At 34.0% G+C, this 24,844-nt stretch overlaps 1 protein-coding gene across 3 annotated transcripts in view; it reads right to left on the reverse strand.

The window, feature by feature from the left end:
• Positions 1-24,844, reverse strand: part of PHACTR2 (phosphatase and actin regulator 2) — a 247,294-nt gene that overhangs the window by 66,651 nt on the left and 155,799 nt on the right. For 2 of the 3 annotated variants that reach the window (XM_031937682.1, XM_031937681.1), the window contains exons 3-5: positions 17,792-17,872; positions 6,494-6,652; positions 813-1,037 (exon numbers count right to left, since the gene is read on the reverse strand). In XM_031937682.1, coding sequence (XP_031793542.1) covers positions 813-1,037; positions 6,494-6,652; positions 17,792-17,872 — 465 coding nt within the window. The remainder of the gene's footprint in view (positions 1-812; positions 1,038-6,493; positions 6,653-17,791; positions 17,873-24,844) is intronic. The other variant, XM_031937684.1, reaches the window with a different exon arrangement.

Consider the following 24,844-nt stretch of genomic DNA (forward strand, 5'->3'; position numbering starts at 1 on the left):
TAAGCACATCTGTACTTTAAGGAAATTTGAATACTAGATACATGAAATTCACTATGCTCTATTAAAATATTCACAGGCAATTTATGGCCAAATGTGAGTGTTTTGACTGTTTCTGTCCAAAACCTAACTAATGGTAAAGTTTTATCTCCTAGGAAGAAAAGTGGTATAGTATACATATCCTTTGAAGTTACTAGAATATCCTGAACATAGGAAAAATAAATAGGGGAAGACAGCAAGTAAAGTTATTAGCCACAGACTTGCATGCATTTAAATAAAAGAATTTGAATTATACGCAACTCAAAAAAATAGCAGAAAAAGTGTTTGTGTATGTCATAAGATTTTTAATTTCATTATTTTGAGACAGTAAAATCAATATGATTACACCGTATGTCATAAAATTTTTAATTTCATTATTTTGAGATAGTAAAATTAATATGATTAAACTGTGGGGATCATGTTTTCATGGAAGAAATGAAAATATTTTCAAAGAAAAGACAAGCAAACCATATACCTTCTAGTTCAGAATTTAAATGTAAGGGACTGGTAAATAAGCAAACTTATACTTAATATACTCAAGTATATTAGTTTATATCTCCTAACCTGTGGAACAAAGATCATTTCAATTTCAAGAAAATTCCAAATGTATTGCTTTATGCAAAAATATTAGATTCGCTGTCATTTTGCTTAAATATACCAGTCCACTACCTTTAAAGGAGACAATTAGTGCAAGACCCAAGGCCAAGCACCCAACACCCTCTTGAGAGCCAGGCATGCATGTACGCCATCCACACCAAAAAAGGGGCAGTACTCACCGACCTCTCGGGTCACCCCTCGGCTTGTCGGCTTGGGTGGAGGGATGGGGGGCTGCTTACCAGGAGCCTTGGTGGTTTTTTTACTGGGTGGTGCTTCATCACCCTTGTGGCTTGCCTGTACAGCAGCAGCCCCTTTTGGAGGTGCAGCTGTTTTTTTGGGTTTAGGTTTAGGCTTGGGCTTAGGAGGAGCTGGAACTGGGTGTGCCGATGTTTCAGAGTGATTTTCTACAAATGAGAAAGTGAACAGAAGCCAACAGATACAGACACAGGTCACATAAAAACAATGAACAAGACAGATAATGGCAGCTAGATGGTTTTATTTGACTTTCGGTAGTCAAAAAGAAAGTTTTTGGTTTCTTCTCCTTATAACAAGCAATGCATGGGACAAAAGCAAAGACTCAGAAGACAAAGAAAAGTATGGTTCATTCCCTGAGTATTTCAGCTTTTCTCTGAATAAAACAGTAATAGGAAAGCCACCTACTTACCAACTTCTCCTCATGTTACTGTGAGGGTTTATATAAACTTTTATGACACGATTAGTTTTAAACAAAAATCTCTATTCCCCAAAGTGGTAGCAATCCACTCCAGGAGTATTTCATTCACATTCAAGTTATTTTGGATTTTATCAAACCCCTGCCCTAATAAAAACTAAAAATAGACTGATATATGATAAGTATACTACTGACCAACTGTTTTCAGGAGATATTTTCTTTTACCATCAAGATATTCCTCTGGTTCTTATATGAGAATAGTTATGCCATTAATATTATTGAGAAATAAAATATGTAATGGCAAAAGGCTGCAATGAAAAATTTATATTTCATTCCAAATGGACTGAACATATATTTATTTTTCTTAATAGCAAAAAGAAAGCAGTACCATACTTTGTCTATGAGTTCACAAAACCCATGGAGCATATTTTGTTGAAACTCTGAAATAAAAATGACAGTGCTTGGTGTGCATATAGACTTGAAGATTATTTGCAATAATGCCATAACTCTGCAGGAGTTTGTAGCCTGTAAGTTAAGAATTTAAAATAAGCACTCCACAGGAGCAACAATGACTCCTCTTCTTGTCATGACTTGTGACATCACTGCCCTTTGATCTGCAACAAGTCTTTTGCTTGTGCCACCAAGGACTTTCCTCCAAGTTATTTCTATCTGATGCAGAGAATACTTGCCAAATATACCTAAAAATGATTTGTGCTCAATCTCATTGCGGTGTGCAGTACAAAGAGCAGTGTCAAAATTCAATAACTCCCTAAGAAATGACAGACTCCATACATTATATTAGATCTGGCATTGTGCAGTTAAGAATAAACAGCTCTTTACTTGCAGGGCTTCCACATATGCCCCTGACATGGCAGGCCGCCCCTTCCTCCCCTACCTTCAGAATAACCTCTGATTTTTTTTTTTTTTTTTTTTTTTTTTGGAAAGTGCTTAGGCACAACAGAGATCTTGGACCCACACTTGATTGTTTTGCAGTAAGACCATTTAGGGATATTAAAAATAACAACCTCTGGAAATGCATTAATGGAATCTAAGTGGAAAGATCAGTCTTTTGGTGCTGATAAAAGAGTCCCTGAAAATAAACTCTTCAAACTGCTTTGGGTTATTCAGTAGGTTTTCCCTTAGCATTGACTGTTTGTAATATTAACGCATTAAGAATTGAGGACTAAACAGGATTTAGTTCATGATAAAATACAACAATGCCTTCACAGGCTCTGACTTTCAATGACTAAAGATCAGAAAAATGATTTTTTTTAAATAAAGAGAACTTTGTTTAAATTGCATATATTGGTGAATGTGGTGTGAAAACTCATGTACTCTATCAAGATAAGGATCTTAATTACAGGAGCTATGATTTTTATTTCTTTGGCAACAGTGGCCCTCACCCCATCCCATTCCCCCATCCCCACCCCCAATCCATTCACACAGAAGCATAGTGGAGTGCTCTGGGCACCATAAAAAACTCAATTAATTTTCCCCAGCTATGTTCAAGCTCTCATTGACTATACCAGCTCATGGTGATCATTCTTTCCTTTAAACTATTTTAACACTTATTTTATGGATTGCCTATGTGGGAAGAATTAGGTAAGTTGGTATTATTATCTTTCTATATATATTGGACTAATTAAAGCAGTTATTAGGACTCCTTCCCTCTATTCCTTACATATTCATATTTTGTATATAATTTTGTATATAATTTTCTTCTCTTAATAATGCTTTTTTCCAGTAAGTTTCTTGAATAGAGAAAATGCCTTATTTTTGTTATTGTATCCCCAGTATCTAGTTCAGTAAATGAAACATTGCAAGTACTTAAATGCTTACCAAACTGGAGACAGAATCTGTGTCAAATACCTCTTTGTATCCAGAATTCCAAAGGCAGTGTCTCACATGGTGCTTAGGTTGTGAAAAGTGTTCAACAAACTTTTGTTATTGATGACATACATGCTTAACATTATATTGGAGGCAAGCAAATCTTTCATAACATATGTCATGCATTTAAAGCCTCATTCTTTTCCCTCCTGGGATCTCTCTGTTTGTTGCCAGAAGCTGTTTCTTTAACGTCATATCCTCAAGAAAGTAGACTTCATAGTTTGGGAACAAGACCACTTGCTCGTTAGCATCTGGGAATCACAATCCCCATTGGGAGAAAAATAAACAAACTACCCTAGGTTTGCCAATGTTGGAAGTCCCCTTAGGCTCATCAGAAGTGAAGTCTGTGACTTTGCTCTTTTACAGTGGGTCACCACAGAGTTATCTGCTCAGCTTATACTACATCCACTTGTATGTTTATACTGGCACTGTCCTTGTCCTTAAGTATTTTTTCATGTGTAATGTTCTTTTTTTTTTTTTTTTGAGGAGAAAGACTAGCCTTCTATTTCTTGTACAACACATCAAGGCATAGAGTGTCTGAGGCAATACAAATGTAATAGACCAAAATGAGTGTCTAGAGAATACTGTTCACTAGCTAAAGAATTGTTGCCTACCAATTTAAAAAGGAAAAATAAATTTTCTTTATGAAAAATAGATTAAAAGCTGTCTTATTCTATAGTCACACAAATCTAGTGACATCATATAAACTAGTTTTCTGAAATTTTGTCATTTTAATATACGGTATACGACTCCCACAACTTATATCTATGATCACGACTTCTAATCAGAAATATATATGGAAGGCAAGTCCTTCCCTTTTCCAGACTGAAACTTCTATAAAATATCAACAAGTCTTGAGGACAAGTAAATAATTTCAGATTCCTGTTATATAAATTCAAATTTTGTTTGGCAGATTGTATACCAATTTTCCCTCAATTTTAAATGAATTTGTTGAGAAAAATGGTAGTAGACTGATAGCTTTCTAGAAACTAATGCAGTAACAAAGTAACTCTAGAGCCCTTGCTTACCATCCAAAAGAGCTACCTATCACCTGTATATGTAATTCTATAAAACAGATTTCTTAACCTAGAAATCAGGAATTTGATTTTGTTATCCTATTTCAGTATAATTCATGTCCTTTGTAGAGCTATGTATTTAAAACATTATTCTAAGTGCAAGTTTCATCAGATTGCCAAAAGGATCCCTGACAGAAAGTTTAAGAATTGCTACTCTAGTGATTCTCTGACATAATAAAATACTCCAATGTGGAAATAAGAGATATTAAAAAGCTCCAAGGTACACATGAAAGAGGGTTAAAAGATTCCAAATAAATATCATTGTACGAGGACATCCATCCCCAGAACAGAGACAATCCATCCACTTTCACATCCAATGCATATCATTTCTCTTCTCACTTGACAATGATGTTTTAAAATTTTCAACTGAAATATTTATATCCTAAGAATTATATGTATGTGAGTATACGTATGTATGTATAAATTAGCCTGGGCTTTAAAAGTACAAGGCAGAGTTGAGTGAATCTAATACATCTATTAGCAGATAAACAAACTCATATTCTGGAGAAACCTTGCTTAAGCTGAAAAGGAAGCATAATACTGATATCCCAAAATATGGAGTAAATTAACACCATTTAGAGGTTATTTTTAAAGTATTGTTCAAAATGCAAAAAGAATGCCCATCATTTTCTTTTTCACAGTTTACAATTTAGTGAGGATCCTAGCTCTTTGTTTGCAAACTAACCAAGTTTAGGATGCAGTTTCAATCTCTTTGAGATTTGATATGGCTTGAACTATAATACAGATATAACAAATAATCTATCTACCTATGAAATGTAGGCACCATTTTTCCCTCTTGAATGTCAAAGCTGCAGAAATCTAATTTACACAATGCTGTCAGCAACTTTTCATTATGTTGCGATAAAGGAAAAGCTTTATTTGAAGACAAGCCAGTTGGACTACTGACATCACACAACAACCCTGTAAGCATTAAAGATGACATTGTTAGGCAATGAAGGAAATGCTTCATGAATGTGAAAATTATCTCTCAATAGACAAGTCACAGATGGATTTGAAGTGTAACAGTTTGGTAGCACATGACAATTGGACTTAAAAAAAATAATATGCTGCTACATATTTCAATTGGGAGATTTCTATCAACTGTTTACCTTAGACTCTTTAACTCTTTGTGTTCTTCTGTCCTTTATTAAATTGTTTTTTAAAGTCTCACATTCTGTCCTTAAGATTATCAAAAAGGGATTGAGAAAACTGTCTTTGATACATAGTCAAAGACCCTTTCTTTATATTTTAAAGGTAAAACTTAAACTTGGCATAAGAATAGTCAAACATTTCCCTTTGATTTAGAAAGTCTATTTTGACAGGAGGTTATAAAGTAAGTAGACTTTTTAAAAAGACCTTAGATTGATACCATTTTTTGCTTCTTTTGTCCTTTTCACCTCATCTTAAGAAGATATATTTGGAAGACCACAAAGGGAAATAAGGGCTGGAGTAGCTGGGGGCTCAGTTCTTGAAATTTCCATAGAACAACTCTGGCCCAAGTCTCATTTACCATGTTGCTGCCCTTTTACCCCCAGAGAGCAGTTTGAAGAAGGCTAGTAGGCCTTCCAGAATTGAAGGCAATCAATCTGTTGCAGCATCAGGACTCACTAAGGCTCATAATAAAGCTTCACTCACTAGATTTCCTGTTCAGATCTAAGAATGATGCAAACAATCGAGACTGTTAATTACTGAGAAAGCAGCAAGCAGGTGTTTTATCTATATTATGGATGCTATGTAAATAGTTCATATTTCATTCTGGTGTGAAAATATGCAGCCCCGAGTACCAATGACTTTAGGTATACTATCTTAAAAGATTTGTGGTACAAGCACTGATTCAGATGATACTATCAGAATTTTTGAAAAAAAATGCTTTTCTAAATTTCTAAAATAACGGGCACAAATAGCAGCAAACATTGGCCCAAATCAGGCTACATTTTAATGAGTATGCTGATGCTGGTTAAAGAAACTAAATTAATCTGAACTTTCTCCTTGGTATGATAGATTAAAATTTCATTTTGAACATATGGAAGTATATGGGGAATTACTTCATATGCTATATAAAGTCTTTTTACTTAAATTCTAGTTATCTTCTATCTATTTAGGTATTAGCCAGTTCTTGCTTCAAGAGCCACTATTGACATTAGAGGCAGTATTGATAACCTAAGACTTACTGCTCAATGTTGAGCAGTATTGAAGAAAAAAGGACTAGAGTTTCTTTTTAGTTTACCTTTCTTATCTTCTGCTTTTTCTTCCACAGTTGTTGCTTTTTCAGACAAAGAGCCATTACCTTCTTCAGATTTTACTACATTTTCCTCTTGTGTGGCCTCCTCTCCGATGGGTATCATGTGCCCGTTTGAATTTTCAAAGTTTACAGTTACATCTCCATCTAAAATGGGGAAAGAAACACCTAGTTGTCTAACTTGACAGCTTTCTCAAGAATCAGCTTTTCCCATTTTTTGGAATAGTATTATAAGATTTGGGGAATTTTAAAGTCCCCTAAAAAAAAAAGAAAAATCTATTATTTTATTAGATTTTACTAAAAAGTTCAGGCAATAGAAAAAAGGCTACAGAATCATAGCTCTTAGAAAGATAATATCTAAACCATTATAAATCATTGGGGAAATATCCTATTTATAAACATTTTTGGAGAAGGAGGCTCCCTCCAGCTTAGGTATTTTTATGTCTATCATTTAAATATTTAACTATTTCACTCAGAAATGGAACAATGAAAAGAACAACCTGAAAAATGCTATAAACATTTTAATTATCAGTAAAACACAGAACACAAATGCAAATACATCAATAGCAGACAATGTTAGACAAATTATCAGTGATAAACATGAACATTTTCCAAAAGTACTTTCTTCAGTCAGAATTTTTTTCTCTGACAGCATTGCACACCAATTTTTTGTGTAAGCTAAAGTCTTGTATTAGTATCTCATTGTGGTGTGGAGGAAGCCTGGATTCTTGAAGACTACATCATCTGAGTATAAGTTGTAACAATTGCTAGCAAGCTGGAGACATTTAATGAGGCAAGAATATGGAAAAATTTAGGTAATTATCCAGGCAATCATGAAAAAGTTGGTCACCAAATCATCACAATGTTTTGTGGTATTTTTGTCCACATCAACTAAACAGAAAGAAAGAGACAGAGAGAGAGGAAGGAGGAGAAGGGGGAAAGACTGAGGGAGTCTTTATAATCCGTATAATTATGTATTTTTTCAAGAATCAAGATAATCAAGGGCAGGGGGTCTTAATCTTTTTTTTGTGCCAGGGTCCTTTTGACAACTATAGTGAAGCTTGTGGATCTCTTCTTAGAATAATGTTTTTAAAAATTTAAGATAAATGAATGAAATAAAATAAAGTAAATAGAATTACAAAAAAAAAATTTTATATTGAAATTCAGTTATCAAAATACAAACAAAAGGTAAAAATGTAAACCTTTGATTTAGAGAAAAAAAGACTTTTTAGTTTTGATGTCATTATTATTCATGGAAATGTTGGGAAAACATCAATTTTTAAAAATTATGTGTGATTCCAAACTGATATCTATTTAACATGAAAATTCAAAGTACATTCCTTAACATTTCTCTACTGCCACAACACATCACTACAAAGCCTGAAAAGCTTTCTCTGCCTCTTTAATTTAGTAGCTTAGTATATTTTTTAAAAAGAATAAAATTAATCAGACCTGTATGTCATTCAATAAGCTCAAAGAAAAATAACATACAAACTGAAATGGGACAAAAGAGATTCAAGGTACGTGTCATCAGCTTTTCACTCACATGCAGGTTAAAGCAAAGGACACTATCCAAAATAGAATGGCAATCTGCAATCCAAGTCCTTCATTCAGGATTTTCAGTCTAAACAACACTGATGTCATGTTGTTTGTAGAGTTTATTGCAAAAACTTAAGTCATGAGTGTCAAAGTAATTTGAAGGTTGCATACTTCAAGAGATTAGACCTGTGATTTGTTAGCTGCTTTGCTGGTTAACAAGAACCCAAAGGTTACCAAAGCATTTAAAAATACTGATTGTGTGTGTGTGTGTTTGTGTGTGTAGAATTTGGAACTTCCATTGAAAATGAAACCTGTAAATCTAATTACAAGAAAGAGTATCTTTCCTGTTGAAGAGGGACTGACTTCAAAGTTAGAAAATTACTGATTCCTTGGATATGTTATATTATGTCTATTTGAATTTCTTTTTCTGTAAAATGAAAATAACAACATGTGTGCTTCATGAATATGTTTTAAGCAAGAGGAGACCACTAATCCATCATATACTAGTTTAGAATTAAATATAAAAATACTCCACAACTATTACACTTTGAAAAGATGAAATTAGGTAGTCCAGGATGATTCTAGTAGCCTTTACTTCTAAAACTTATAGAGTTTATGTAATGAATAAAATTTTTTAGGAATTCAGTTTATTTAATGGAAACATTTGTTGTTTTATATAGAAACCATTTCTAAGTCTGTTAGAAAAATTAGGAAGAAATTCTGAATTTTAATATTTCATTTGAGTGTGATAATAGCTCTATATAAAAATATTGTCTCAAATCTTATAAAACATCCACTGAAGACAGAACTAGGGGCAATAAAGCAAAGCAAAGGATTTGGGGATTTTTGCCAAAAAGGTGACATAATAAACCTGCATATGGGATTATTAATTTGGGATTTAAATATTTTGATAACTATATTTCAATATAATTGGTTTCCTTTATAATCCTATGTACTTTATAAATTGAAAAACATTATAAGGAAGGGTCTACAACTCTAGATAGATAGATAGATAGATAGATAGATAGATAGGCCAAAGGATTTATGACATAAAAAGGTTAAGTGTCTGTGCCCACTTGACACAGTAGTGTGGCCCACACCTATATTCTTTGCTATCTGGGAGAATGAAGTTAGTAGATTGCCTAGCTCAGGGGTTTTTCAGTGGGATTCAAGGTGATCAGGTGTCTGCAGTAAATCCAGGAGCAGGAAATGAGGGCTGAGTGAGAAACAGTGGGCCTAAGGAAAAGCAAAACTTGACTTCCAATTTTTTTGAAAAAGCATCTTTTCTAAAGTATTTTTATAAAAGTACTTTTTAAAAAAGAAAATTAATAATGGCTTTAATTAAGTAAATGTGAAGAAGCTACTAAGCATTATTTCTTATAGCTGTGTTTACTCTTAGATATTCCCACTTTAGAAATAATCTGTGTTGAAAAAGGCATAACTAAACTTTTATGTATAACTTATTAGCCTTGCCTCAAACACTTGACAAAAAATGGGAATGCAATTTTATTAAATAAAAATAAAATTTATACTGAAGAATCATACCATGAGTGAAAAAAGAGAAATGAAAAGGCATTAATTATTCAGATGTTAATTTGTAAGTAGAAATATCTGGTACCAAAATAAAATTTAAAGAGCATAACTGTATATAAATTCAAGTTAAAACTAAAAACTGGAAAATGTGATCAGGGTAGGAAAGCGGAAATAATGTTTTACAATCTTGGATCCTTATTCTTTAATGAAATTTTTTTTTTACTTAGACTCAAGATAAATGACATAAAAATAAAAATTCAAGTGGAAAAGAGAAAAATACTTCTCAAATATATTCATGTTGGCTTACAAACTTTTTTTTGGTTTTCACTGTGTATGACTGAGCAGCTCCAGAAAATAATATATTTATGCAAAATGAATTAACCTTATTTTTCTTTTTTTCTTTGCCTTGGGTTAGTGGTTTAAAAAAATGTGGAAACTATTTTACTGTTTAACTTTATTGAACTTTACATATCTTATATTCAAACCATAATTGAAATTCCTTCATAGATTTATATAACTGGTATTTAAATTTAGAAACAAAAAAAATGGGACAAAATTTAAGATGTCTTGGCAAAGAAAATTAGTGTTTTCATATGTGACATAAAAGGCTCAATGAAATGAGAAGATATTAACTTTTAGATGCCAATAGAACATTCAGCTTGCAAAACTACCATAAATCACCATCATTATGAGAACAGCCTATATTCTTTTGCATTTACAGATATCCTGTCTTTTATGTCACACATTAAAAAAAAAATTCCATAGTAATATTCCATAGCCTATCTTCATTTGCCATGTCTTTGCATCTACCCTTTGGGTTACTTAAAATTAGTTTTATTTCCTCTGAAATCTTAGTGTTCTATGATTTGCAGTCATATGGCATTAGGGGAAAATAGTGCTAAAAAATTGGAAAGGGAGGAAGGGAGGGAAGGAGAGAAGGAGGGAAAGAAGGGAAGGAAGAGACAGGGAAAGAAGGAAGGAAGGCGGGAGGGAAGGAGGGAGGGATGAAGGAAGGGAGGGAAGGAGAGGGAAAGGAGGGAAGGAAGGAGGGAAGGGAGAGAGAGAAGGAAGGAAGGAAAGTAGGAGGGATGGAGGGAGGGAGGGAGGGAAGGACGGACCAAAAATAGCCAAAAAGGAGAACCCAAACCCTATGATATGAACATTTGCAGCATCTGCCCCAGTATAACTAATGATTACTCTCTTGACTTGCTTCCTTTTCAACCAAAGTTTGGGCAATAATTTGATTTTATTCAATTCGTTTTCCCAATGTGATTGCACAACCTCATCTCTTTCAGTTGATTATGAAACCCAATGAAGAGGGTTTCAAGTGTACTCAGTCTTATTTTTAATTAATTCTGTGGCGTTTTCATAAAAATGTTTAGAGAATTTTAGGTATTCATAGGGATTTCCTCTGTTTGGAATTTGTATTAGACATCTTCCATGACATTCATCAATATGCGGAGTTAGAAGGTTTATGTTCAGATCCTGCCTCTGCCATTTATTATTTGTGTGAACTTGGGCAAGCCACTCATCCTGTCTGGGCCTCAGTTTTCTCATTTGGAAAATGAGGGAGTCTCTAGGGACCCCACTTCCTGTTGTAAATTTATGATCCTATGACGTTATGTGGAATATATTTCTATTTTACGTTTTGCTTGATGTTGATTAAATTGTTTTATGGCAATGGTTTTTAAAAAATCAATAAGTAATTAGTTGTGACTGTGAAAGTATGATTTGCTATAAAAAAAATCATCTGTGAAAGTCTACCTGTTCCTTTCTCATATTTTCATTTAATATATATCCTCTATGTGCCAAAAATTCATAAAAAAAATTAGTGGAGATGGGAATGTACGTACATATGGATTGGTGATTGCTCAATTCTTCTTAGCTGTCTTTTTTTGGGTGAAAATATATATGAACATTTCTACTCTTTTAAAGATCATGCTTTTAGACAGCATAAAAATCATCATTTTAAGCATGAATTATTCTGAGATACATTATTAGATTCAGCTGTTATTTTCGTCTTCATTTTCTTAAATACCAGTGTGATGTCCACAAAACAATGAATACTTCCATGATAGACTCTGAATGTAGTGGTTCCACTCTTGTTCTTGATAAAAGATTACTCTAGAAAAATTAACAAGTTTCTTCATTCCATGCTGTTTTCTTTACAATGTCATCTGAAAATGCCTTCAAAATAATATGACAATTGGATGCTATGACAAACAGTTACAAGCTCATTTTCTCCTTAACTATCTTATTATTTTATGTTGCTCACTGCTTCTCATCTTATACTCTTATACTTACATTCTAATATTTCCATTGACCAATATGTATCTTTACTTGGCCAAAAAAAATAAAAATAAAATCAAGTATTTGCTGGCTTAAGTCATTTCTGGGTCCTTCTGGCTTATTTTTGTGGCAACTGTTTTGTACTATTAAAAATTTTTTAAAGAAATAGTGACATTCAATCTCCTTAATTTTACTTATTTCCCTTTTTTCAGAGTCAAATATTTATATAATTTACTTTAGAACTGCTATAATCATATTCAAGATCAATATACTTCCTTTAAGTTTAGGATGCTTTGACCTTTAATCAACTGATGATCTGTCTTTGTATACAGGTGATTCTCTTGTCAAGCTTTCTGATTCAAATTATACAAAGAGAATTTTGTGCAGTATGTCAGCCTTTGGTCTCTCATTTCTTGGTCCAAAATATCATTTTCCAGCATAATTTTTTGCTGTTATCTGCCCATCTTGTATTAAAGTTACTCAATATCTATATCTATGTCTATATATATCTATATATACACACTTAGTTTGGTAGATTTTATCAGATTATTCATAAAATTTTTCTACTTCATTTTCTGCATTGTATAGTACATAAGCTAGGAATATCTTTATGATGGTTTATTTCTTATACTCAATATAAGCACTACAAAAGGAGAGAGATAAGTATCCCATGAAATATCACTTCTTGCTGCTTTGGGATAAAAAATAAAACTGACTCTCCCAACTCCTTCACTGACTTCTTTTATAGAGTATTTATAAGTTCAACTTTCATTTAGCTGTAAATTCTCTGTGTCTTGTTTAATATAAATCAAGAATGTCAGTTTCTCCGAGGGTGGAACAGCTTATCAGTCACTGCATACAGATTGTACATTAAGAGAACCAATAACTGTTAATGAATTGATTAAAGAACTGTGATTCTTAGTATTTTCTATCATCTTTTATGTCATGTCACCAAAGTCACTGTGGAAGGACGAGAGGGCCACATAAGACTAAAGCTTAACTGAAGAGTATTAAAAAAAAACACAAAAAGTTCATTATTTTCTAGTAAAGAATCCCTCTGTCTCTTGGTAGACTGGTCTTTTTCACACAGTATAGAGACTTCATTTCTGCACATATTCAACATCATTTCTATTTGGTTAAACTCAATAAACTTGCATGTAGCTAGCATAGTTTTTAAGAATCCAGGGTCAGTTCCACACCACATGAAACATTAGAGTATGGTTTATGGAAGTGTCTGTTTTTAACTCAGAAAGTAAAAGCTATTGCATGTGATAAGAACATATAAACAAAATTCTTACCCTTTAGAAAAAAAATTAAAGAAATTTTATAACTTGAAATAAAAGTTATTGAAGTTTTACATATATAAGAAAAATGAGAAGTTGAGAAAATGTAAAGTTGTATTCTAAAAATGCTGCAATTTAAAGAGGAGAAAAAAGACCAATTGGAGAGGAAATTCCAGGGAAAATAAAGTAAGAGTTTTGGCTAAGGAGTTGACATAGGACTGAGGAGGATGTGTAGGAAACTGAAAATTATAAACTCAAGTGTGTAAGCTTAGTTTAAATCTTGACACCTTATCATGAATAATGTTTAAATAAGGGGTTATGCACAGAATAAAGACACTTGAAAAAATCCATACTTCCATGGAAGTTACTCATATTTCTCATGCTAGACATGTATGGGATGGAGGTGAGGAGAGGCAAGAGAACTGTATTCATTTAGGAAGAGAACTTATTCAAGAAGTTAAAAAGTACACCTAAGTGTTCCTAGTGTAAAAACTAAGATTTAAATTGGGAAGAGAAGCATGGTCAGAGGACTAAGACACCTTAGATATTTTTTGAAGAGGATGATTGACAACTAAACTTTTTAGGATTTGTAGAAGAATTTTCTCTAAAGAACTCTTCATGCTGAAGCACCAAGAAATAGCAGCTAAGCAGACCATTTTTATCAGAGAAATTTTTTTATATTCCTCCCATAAACTCTATAGGAGGGCAAACTTTTCTTATACTATCTACTGTACTAAAGGTCAAGAAAACTAAAGTAAGGGAATGAGTCTTCATCATTGAAAAGAAGAGGCTGTTAACCAAGCAGAGAACAGCTTCCAGTCTCTGGGCTAGAGCTAAAAACAGACTGAAACTCTCAAGATAATTATTGTTGGAGAGATGACAGAAAACTACTCTCTCAAGCACTTGGCTGAAAACTGGAAGGCTGATGCTTGTTCCAGTCACCATACAGAACCTTGAGGAATGAGGTAAGCTTTTATAAAATATATGTTCCTGCATGTATATGATAAAAAAAAAAAAAAAAGTTTAAAGTAAACTTCAGCAATTTCCTTGACAGTTCTAATATCAGCTTATTTTTTTAAGTGATAATTCCCTTTATGTTTTTTAATATTGAGCTGCAAAAGTTAAAAGGGAAAAATAAAGCAAAGAAATAAGTATGAGTTGGTGCAAGAGACCTTAGTCTATCAAGGAAATATCACCATAGATAGAGGAGAATAAAAACCAAAAGTATACTAAACACAGTTTTAAACTGTGAATTTTAAATTCTGTTTTTGGAAAAAGTCAATTCTCTCCCCATCTTGTCTGCTATTCTTCTGACAAAAAGACAAAGATTTGGCCTTTCTAATCTTTACCCACATAGAATGACTAGTCTTTGAACTAAATTTTCTAATTTTTGTCTTCTTTTTAGAGATTTATAAATAAAAAGGCACAGAGATGTTTTGACTTTGCAGATAAAATTAATAGCTCAGAGTTGACATTATAAAATAGATTCTTAATTTGCACTCTGAAAATACCTCCCCTTTCCCAACGCCTCCCAAAAGATCACAAAAGTCACTCTGAATACAGTCTACTGAAGGATTTTTTTTTTTTTTTTGATGCTAGAGGAACACCTCCTACCCTTACTATTTCAGGATTGCTTGGTGTGCCCTTGACAGACTGATGCTGTAGGATATAATAGGAAAAAACATAGCTTGAAAGGTATAAAGAAAACTAGTGATGGTATGAATTAATTCATAACTATAGTTAACAAAATGCTTGATAGAGCAGATGTTCAAATGAAAAAATAATATATAATTGTGAGAATTCTGAGAAAGTGACATATATTATTCAAAATATGCTTGTCATCTTTTTTGAAAAAGACCTGGGTATATAACCAGTAGCTGGCTTTTCTTCTTCAGCTACACTACTATGACTATTAATTATTACAACCTTAAAAAGATCAAATCATCTCTGTTCAAGTGGCTTCTTAGAAAAAATACTGTAGCACCTCTGATAAAATGTTTAATAGATGAAGGAATTCTATTATTATGAAACATTCAAAATACATAATAATCCTTCTTTAATAAAGTATGTTAATAAGGATATACTACAGCAGTAGTTAGGAAACAAAGAAGAAAGTGATATTAGATGAACCGGCACTGTACCATTAAAAATTTCTCATGGTAGGCCACTAATGCATTGTTGGTAGTTGTGAAATGATCCAACCATATATGAATGTTATGGAATATTATTGTTCTGTAAGAAATGACCAGCAGGATGATTTCAGAAAGGCCAGGAGAGACTTACATATACTGATGCTGAGTGAAATGAGCAGGACCAGGAGATCATTATATACGGCAACAACAATACTATGGTCAATTCTGATGGACATGGCTCTCTTCAACAATGAGATGAACCAAATCAGTTCCAATTATTCAATAATGAAGAGAACCAATTACACCCAGTGAAAGAATTATGGGAAATGAGTGTGAATCACAACATAACATTTCCACTCCTTCTGTTTTTGCCCGCTTGCATTTTTGTTTTCCTTCTCAGGTTATCTTTAACTTATTTCTAAGTCCAATTTTTCTTGTGCAGCAAAAAACTTGTATGGATATGTATACACATATTGTATTTAACATATATTTTAAGATATTTAACATGTATTGGTCTACCTGTCAACTAGGGGAGGGGGTGGGGGTAAGGAGGGGAAAAACTGGAATAGAAGGTTTTGCAAGAGTCAATGCTGAAAAATTACCCATGCATATATCTTGTAAATAAAAAGCTATTTAAAAAAAAAAAAAAAAAGAAAAAAGAAACGATCCAACCGTTCTGGAGAACAATCTAGAACTATGTCCAAAAGGTTATAAAACTGTGCATATCCTTTGACCCATCATTGCCACTACTGGGTCTGTATCCCAAGGATATCATAAGGGAAGGGAAAAGGACCCAAATGTGCCAAAATATTTGCAATAGTTTCTGTTTTTGTTTTTGTTTTTTTTTTTTTGTGGTGACAAAGTTTTGGAAAATTAGTAGATGCCCATCAATTGGGGAATGGCTAACTAAGTTATGGCATATGAAAGCAATGGAATATTACTGTTCTACAAAAAATAATGAACAAGCTGATTCTAGAAAAGCTTGGAAAAGTTTACATGAACGGATGCTAAACAAAACAAGCAGAACCAGGAATACATTGTACACAATAACAGCAAAATTGTGCAATGATCAACTATGAAAGACTTGGTTCTTCTCAGTGATTCAGTGATCCAAGGCAATACCAATAAACTTTGGATGGAAAATGTCATCCACATGCAAAAAGAGAACTATGGACATTTAATATAAATCAATACATGCTATATTCACTTGTTTTTTTCCTCCTTTTTTCATAATTTTCTTTTTGTTTTGATTTTTCTCTCCCAACATGATTCATAAAGAAATGTGTATTTTAAAAAAGTGAATATATATGTATAACTGGGAAAAATTTTTTAAATATAAAAAATAATTAAAAAAAAATTCTTCATAGTTATAAGGGAAGAAAAATTCAGGCATTTCAGTCATGTTCAACTCTGTGACCCCTTTTAGAATTTTTTTGGCAAAGATATTAGTTTGCTATTTCCTTTTCCAGCTCATTTTACAAATGTAGAACTGAGGCAAATAGGGCTGAATGACTTGTCCAGGATCATACAACTGGTAAGTGACTGAGACTAAATCTGAACTCATAAAAAGGGGTCTTCTTGATTCAAAGTCTAGTGTACTATCCACTGAACCACACTGCTGCCCTTAAACAATGCATAGTTTCTGTCTAATGAATAAGAGTCTTGGTGGAAAGCTTAAAGAAGCTAGTTAAAGAATAAAGAACCAATAGTCAGTATTTAAACTTTCTGAAGTTTATAAAGCACTTTACATAAAGAAACGAAGAAAAGTACTTGAAAATGACAAATGTAAGTGAATGGGTAAGAGAAAAAAATCTCTCAACTGAATAAATACATCAAGAGAAGACAGATCTGGGAAAATGGGTTTAGCAAGAAAAGGAGAAGAAAATTGTTTAACTGAGAAGTTAAAGTTGGTTTCCATTCTTTTTCATGCCTTATTGATTCGCCTGGAATAGAGAATTTGGGTTACTTGCATGTTCAATAGGACTGGAGGGAATTGTTTGTTCCTTTATCTGTCTGTCTTGATTTGTCAGCTAGAAGAAACAATTGAGCTGAACGAGGAATTATTCCAAGCCATTGAATTTGGTTCCTGCAGAATGTTAGAGTCAATTCAGAAAAAAGATGGAAGAAGAAATGAAAGGCACACATTTTCCCTTTGTGTGCCTCTACCACTCCAGGGAGAGCTTTGTAGATCTCTTGAGTTTGGACTAAAATGTGACAGCAACTCGTTTATTCTGAAATTTCATACCTCTTATGAACTTTTACTTTTCCAGGTTGGTCAGGTGTGATTAGTTCAAGCAAAAGTACTCTTTTTTGTATCCCTTTTGCTTACCATAGTGTCAGGCACATAGTAGACTCTTAATAAATGTCTATTTATTGACCAAGAGATTGATGGAGTTGCTGTTTAACTTGTTGGCTGTGGCTACTATAGATGTAATATTCACATAAATGAAAGAAAGCATCAAAGAGTTCAGGACGACAATATTTTTAATTTATGGTGTTAATTTCCTCACCTTGATCAGGCAATTCCTTAAGTACTCCCCTTCTTATCAGCTCCTCTCTACTTTGTCTTGTGGATATCTTCCTTTCTAACACTTATAAAAAGAATAAGCACAGTTAAGAATTGAGTCATGAATGAATTGCAATAATTATGAAAAGCACACTGATCAGGATTCCCAAAAGCAGATCTATTTGCACAGAGGCTCAAACCTTGCAGTTATTTCTTGTCATCCAATCAGAGAAGTCTTAGTGATACAGAGAAGTAGTGAACTGCACTACTCTAGTACAATATGTTCTTGTCTTAAGAGTAGAATCAGACCTTTTTGTTTTAAAGAGACTTTTGGCAAAGAATCTGGACATATGCATTTTTTCCCTTTATGGATTCAAACCAAATGATCACTTTAAGAATGTTCCTTATGTAATGACTTATAATAGAAACTACATGTGTATAGTATATAGAGAGTATATACTTTTGTATAAAACACAATAATCCAAACTTTAAGTAATTTGGAAACTTATATTCATAAATAATACTCACCTGAAAACAGTTTATCTAATAATCTGGAAGAGGGGGAGTTTTCCTTCTCTTACATATTTTCTAGTAGATAGTTCTATGTGAGTCCAAATAAATATGAAATTAAAAATATAGTTACACATGGACATTGTCTACATTAAGTTCCTAGGCTAGTTCCCCAAAAGTCTAATCCACAATATAGGAGCAAGTGTATATTTCCAAAAGTATTATTTGCTGCTTGTTTTTGTGACAAATGTATAAATGTTATATGTAGCGGGCCAGAACTCTGAAAAGGTATACTTGAATCACAGCATGGTGCTCATGGCTGCGTATGCTCAATGTGGTGTAGTGAGGTAATCATACTGAAGGATTTAAGGGCTGAGAGAGGGAAGGATTTAAGGGCTGAGAGAGGGACACAGAGCTTTCTTGGTCACAGCGCTCTCAGTCAGAGAAGACTTTAGGCTCCAGACTCCAGAGTCCAGACTCCATCTTTGACCAGCCACGTGGTGGCTCTCCTGCCTCCTTCACTTCTCCACCTAAAGACCAAGGACTCTGGCTGATCCCAAAGTCCTCCAGAGAGCTAGCTCAGACATTACAGTTATACATGTTTGAGGAGATGATAAAAAATTCTCTTCATCCTTTCCATTCCTGTGCAACCATGATTTGCAACCGAGGGAACAAAAGGAAGCTAAAGGAGAACATGGAAATATGGAAGAGAGTGTCTGACACAGCTGTGTCAACAGGCAGGTATACTTATGAAGCCTGAGATAGCAAAGTTTAGATTTTCATTGGTCTTCTGTTGCAGACCCTGAGACTCACTAAGGTTCTTATGCTGTATGATCTCTCTTAGATCCTAGGAGTTCCAGACTCCAGTCTAATCCCATCACCCAGGACCCTGCATCTACACAGACCCTCAGGATTCAGTTCTCAGAACTCATTTTCTATCTGAGGGCAACACTCCATCACCATTTTTAGCCTTATACTCCTAAAGTGACACCCAGTAAGAATAAAATATAATGACTTGGTGAACAAATAGTGACAGACTTAGGACTCTGTCCCTGCTATAGAAGAGATCAGCTGTTTGGATGTTTATGTCAGGTAGTGTCTCTTATGTTATAATTGTGGTTCTTTGACAGAAATCTAACTAGAACTGTTCACTATCACGTGGTGGATTCCTATTACCTTTTGTGGAATTCACTTGTAATGGCTATATATATATACATATATGCTACATCTCACTATTGCTTTCCTTTCTGTCTAAACAAAATTATAAGAGCACTCCCTGCTAATAATAGCAGTTTACATGGATAATCACAGCAGGCAAAAACATTCTGAAGCCAATAACTTCTATCCAATACTGTTTCAATGTTAGTAATTTATAGCCAAGAGTGGTTTTTTCATCCACACTCCTTGTTTCACAAACATTTTCCTTAGAAATGTAAAAGATGTTGCCGGTGAGAAGACTCTTATTAGTTCTTTCCAATATGAAAGGGGAAAGCCTTGTACCAATGTACCAGAGCCAGATTGGGAAAATGGTTCATAATTTATCTACAAGAGTGAAGAGAGTTTCTAGGATTTAGTGGTTGTTTTTAAAAATTCCATTGGTTTCTCTCTAGTTGTCCATTCAAAGAAGGTCATTAAGTGTACAAGCTTAACATAGATCATATGGAGAAAGACCATGCAGGAATCTCTGAAGAATCTGACTGAAATGTTTCTACAAGTTCTAAGCTAAGTCGGTCTCAGAGGTCATCTCTTCCTGTGATTATAAACTAAAAATAACTGTCTTAAATGAAAAAAGATTATTAAGTGATAGTATGAATTAGTATATATCCTTCCCCATTCACAAGACACTAGCCAGACAGTTTCTTTCTCTTACCCAAAATGAAAGAGAATATTTCCCTCCTTTAAAATCAGAGAATGAATTGGAGTCATGCAGTAAGTAACTTTCTGCCTTGAGCCCTCTTAAAAAAACAACAACAAAAAAACTCCATTCTTTCCCTGAAAAAAGTAATATAAGATCCTGGAAAACTTCCAGGTTTTTTTGTTTCAGTTTTTCCAAAATGGGCCCCAGAGGATTTTTATTTAGTTTTGGGTTTTCTGTTGCTTTGATCCTATCTTAATCTCAGCTAAAACCTGCTACCCCCCATAACCCCCCCCAAGCTGCCCACTTCCTTTGTTCTCTGCATACTCACTTGGGAGATTTGAAGTGGCATGGGTTTTCAGCCAAGAAATCAAAACTACAGCTTTTGCTCCTTCTCTATACCTCTTGGAAATAGTCACTGATAGGAAAATAACATTTGCTACTTGTTTGGACTCTTTGTTGATAGGTCTTTTGCACACAACGCAGATGACTATGTACAAGAGCCACAGAGAATGGGCTTTGGGAGATAGAGCCCAGCAAATACACTGTTATGGCAAGAAATTCCAACCATCCTTCTTACATAACTACAAACACCTCTCTATCTAGTGCTTCATCTTTTAGATTGTTTGCCTTTTACTTAAATAGATTTCTGAATTGTTTTTGGAGCAGCACATGCATTGGTCATTTAGGGGCAAGAAACCTGTTAGTGAAACACACCGGAAACTTGATTCTGAATTATAGCACCAACCAGGAACTTTAAAAGTTTTTAGCAACATAAAGTTGTCTTTGCCCAGTCTTTGCCCCCTTTTTAATTAATATAACTCTACTGATAAATGGTAAAGATGAGCTTAAGACACACATTCAGGGGAAAAAAAAGGACAAAAGGCTTAGAACATTGCTTCACATTCCGATGTGTACCAGATCCCTAAAGATACCTTATCAAAATGCCTACAACAGGACCCCTAAGCAAATCCTGGTTAAAGAAAAGAGAGATACCAGACATACCTGTTTTTACCGACTCCCACAATCTCTAGGTTGGAATACTGTACAAATTGACATAGTGTCTTTGATAGCTAATATTAACATAGGCTTTTTTCCAAAATTTTTTAAATTGTTCATGTAATATTAATAAAGGGTTTGTTCTTCCTCTTTATGTGTGGGAGGAAGCTAGCCATGCATCCTGCAGGGCTATTAGAAGAGCAAGCTTTCCTCCATTACATGAAGGTAGTTTCTTCAATTATACCTTGATCATTCATTAATAGATGAAAGAAATTCATTTTCCACCCAGTGTATGTCTGAATGTATGAATCTTCAGACACTTAATAACTCTGTGAACTGACTGACTTAAAATCTATGTTCTTTAAATTCTTAAATTCTCATCTATAAAACAATTGATTTCTAATTTAATTAAAATTATTACTTTCTAATTATTGATTTCCAAGGTTCTTGCTAATTCTATGATCTTCCTGATCGATTTACAGACAAAAATGGAAGGAAGAAAACAGAGAAGAAAATTAACAAGAAAAAAAAAATCTGCAAAGTTTACGATGGCAAATCATTTTAACATCACGATAGAAAGGGTAGTAAAGAGAACAAAGGTAAAGAAAACATCTAGATTAAGCCAAGTATTCATAAAAGGAGAAATATATTTGAGTTGAGGCATTTGGAAAGGAACTACAGAATTGTTTTGTAAGATAGGTAGACGAGAGGAAGAAACCAAAGGCATGCAAAAATCTCAGACCTAAATATTGATATTACAAAGGTGATCTAGAGAATATCTCAACCATTACCAGCTAACATGCCTACTTTATAACCAATACAATTATGAGGCTTATCTACATGTAAATTGAGAATGATGAGGATATTAGTAGAAACAGGCATAATCTAGTAATCAGATGAGTTTGTCTTTACTGTTCCCAGAGGAAAGACCATTATATCAAATATTGAGAAGGGAAAGGAAAAGGGAGAAGGGAACACACATTTATATTCATATATATATATATATATATATATATATATATATATATATATATATATATGTTGTTCAATTATTTCAGTCATTCAGTTCAGTCCAACTCTTCATGACCCCATTTGAGTTTTCTTGGGAAAAATCCTGGAAAGGTTTGCCATTTCCTTCTCTAGCTCATTGTACAGACGAAGAACTGAGGCAAACAAGGTTAAGTCACTTACCCGGCTAATGCAACAAGTGTCTCAGGCCAAACTTAAATTCTGGTCTTCCCAACTCCAGGCCCAGCATCCTATACTGAGCCACCTAGAGGCCCCACACATTTATATAACACCTACCATTTGCCAAGCACTTTACAAATATGATTTCATTTGATCCTCACAACAGGCACTGGTATTACCCCCATTTTAGAGTTGAGGAAATTAAGAAAAAAGAGGTTAAATGGCTTGTCCATGATCATACAGTTAGTGTCTGAGAACAGATTAGAATGCAAATCTGACTCCAAACCCAATGCTCTGTCCATTGCACCCACCTGACTGCCAAAGATAAACAAAAACCCCAAAAGGACCTGCCCTTAAAGGGTTTATCTCTTATCACTTCACTATTTCCTCACCTAAGGAGTGGGATTCTAAGTTCTCATATGGCTCAGCCTTCTGAATCTTCTTCATATATCACAGTTTAGTGGAATGTAATGCACAATGGCATTTAATAGATAATAAGTATTTCAGAAGAAGGGGGAAGAAGAGACAGGCCCTTCTAGATCTTGTAAATGGGAGGATAGTCAAGGATGTGTGATCCCAGCCCTCCTTCAGAGCATTCAAGGCCAAGGATACATACTTTTTTTGAACTGTCTATTGAAATTGCTTAGCCTAGGCATTGAGTCACTCCTGTTTACATCCGACTTAGGAAAAGGAATTTATAATCCCCAACTTCCAACCACTGTTCAATGATTAAACATAACAGAGGACAAACAGTAGAAAATTAAATAGATATGTCATGTTATCTGTGTCTCCAGGGTCCATGATGTGAAGCTGTGGCAGAAACTGAGAAAACAATGTCTTATTTGAAAATATGCTAAGAGAATGGTTCTTTCTTCACTGATAATTGTACACAAAAAATAGGTACTCTGACTTATCCAGCTGCAATGAAAAATTTCATGTGTTCAAATTGAGTCTCAGGAAGAAAGATTATTATTGGAATCCTGTGAGAGCTAAGGTAGTTAAGAAAAAAAGTCCAAAATCATCTTGCTAGAGCTATAAAATGAACCCTTCCTTTGCCATATTGTAGATGACAAGAATAAACTGTATCACTGATGTCCCCTGGGAGAAGCTGCACTTGAGAATTCATCCTGTCTCAGCTGGATTTGGAAATAGAACACTTGGTTTGAGTCTTCTAACTTTAACACTAATAAGCAGCATGACATTTATCTATCACCCTCAATTTCCTTCTCTGTAAAATACTTGTGCAGTTTACTTCATAAGTTTGTCATTTAAGAAAGTGCCTTTAAAACCTTAAGAGATGCTACAAGATCTGAGATTCCAGTAATGGAGTGAAATCCCCTCTACCTATGCAGGTTGATACCTTCTCTGCAACTTTTGGTCTTAAGAGAATTGCCTAATAATAATAGCTAACATTTCTATAGTACTTACTATGTGCTAAGAGCTTTACAATTACCTCATTTGAGTCTTACAACACCTGGGAGGTAGGTGCTATTATCATCCCCATTTTACAGATGAGGAAACTGAGGCAAACAGAATTTTAAGTCATTTGGCGTGGGTCATGTAGCCTGGAAGGCAGGAATTGAAGCAAGATGCTCCCAGCTTCAAAGCCAGCACTATACCCTGTTGCCTTTCAATAATGCATGCCTCCCCATTCCCCCCCAAAAAAGCACTCTGTACATGTGTTATTACAATTATCAACATTTCTAGGATTGTAGAATCATAGGACTATGGGTAAGAGGAAGTTTAGAAGTCATAGCAACAAATCCTTTCTTTTTTTAGATGAATAACTAAGTCTGAGAGAGGCTACTTGCCTTGCCCAAGGTCACAGAAGTAATAAATGTCAGAGGTGGTATTTAATCTCAAATCTTCTGACTTCAAATCATATTTTAATAAGGAACTAGAAAGGACCTCAGAAACCAATGAGGCTAGTGGAAGTGAGATTTCCTGCTCAAAGACAAATGATAAAAATTAGAGGTGGAATTTGAACCCAAGTTCTCAGACTTGATTGGGAGAGTCCTAGAACTCTTTCCATTGTACTGTGCTACTAATCCATTAGACTTAAACTCCTCTTGGGCACATTACATGTCTTCATATTGCCAACACAGTTAGCTATCCTGCTTAGTGGAAATGCAATGACTATCAATGACTTTTATTGTTACTAAGCTGTTTCAATCATGTCCAATGTTTCAAAACAGCATTTGGGGTTTTCTTGGCAAAGATATTAGAGTGGTCTACCATTTCCTTTTCTAACTCATTTTATAGGTGGGGAAATTTAGACAAACAGGGTCAAGTGACTAATCCATGGTCACAGAGCTAGTAAATGTCTGAAGATTAATTTGAACTCATAAAAGACAAGTCTTCCTGATTCTAAGGCCAGCATCTAGCTTCCCTGAATCAATCATTAGCATTATTCAAATAGAAAATGAAAATACAATTTACAATCTGTATGTGCTGTAAAAATTGCTGGAATAATATGAATAGTTGTCTTGAAATGAGATCTTCCTA

This window comes from Sarcophilus harrisii, chromosome 4 (genome assembly GCF_902635505.1).
Source record: "Sarcophilus harrisii chromosome 4, mSarHar1.11, whole genome shotgun sequence".
Classification (NCBI taxonomy): Eukaryota; Metazoa; Chordata; class Mammalia; order Dasyuromorphia; family Dasyuridae; genus Sarcophilus; species Sarcophilus harrisii.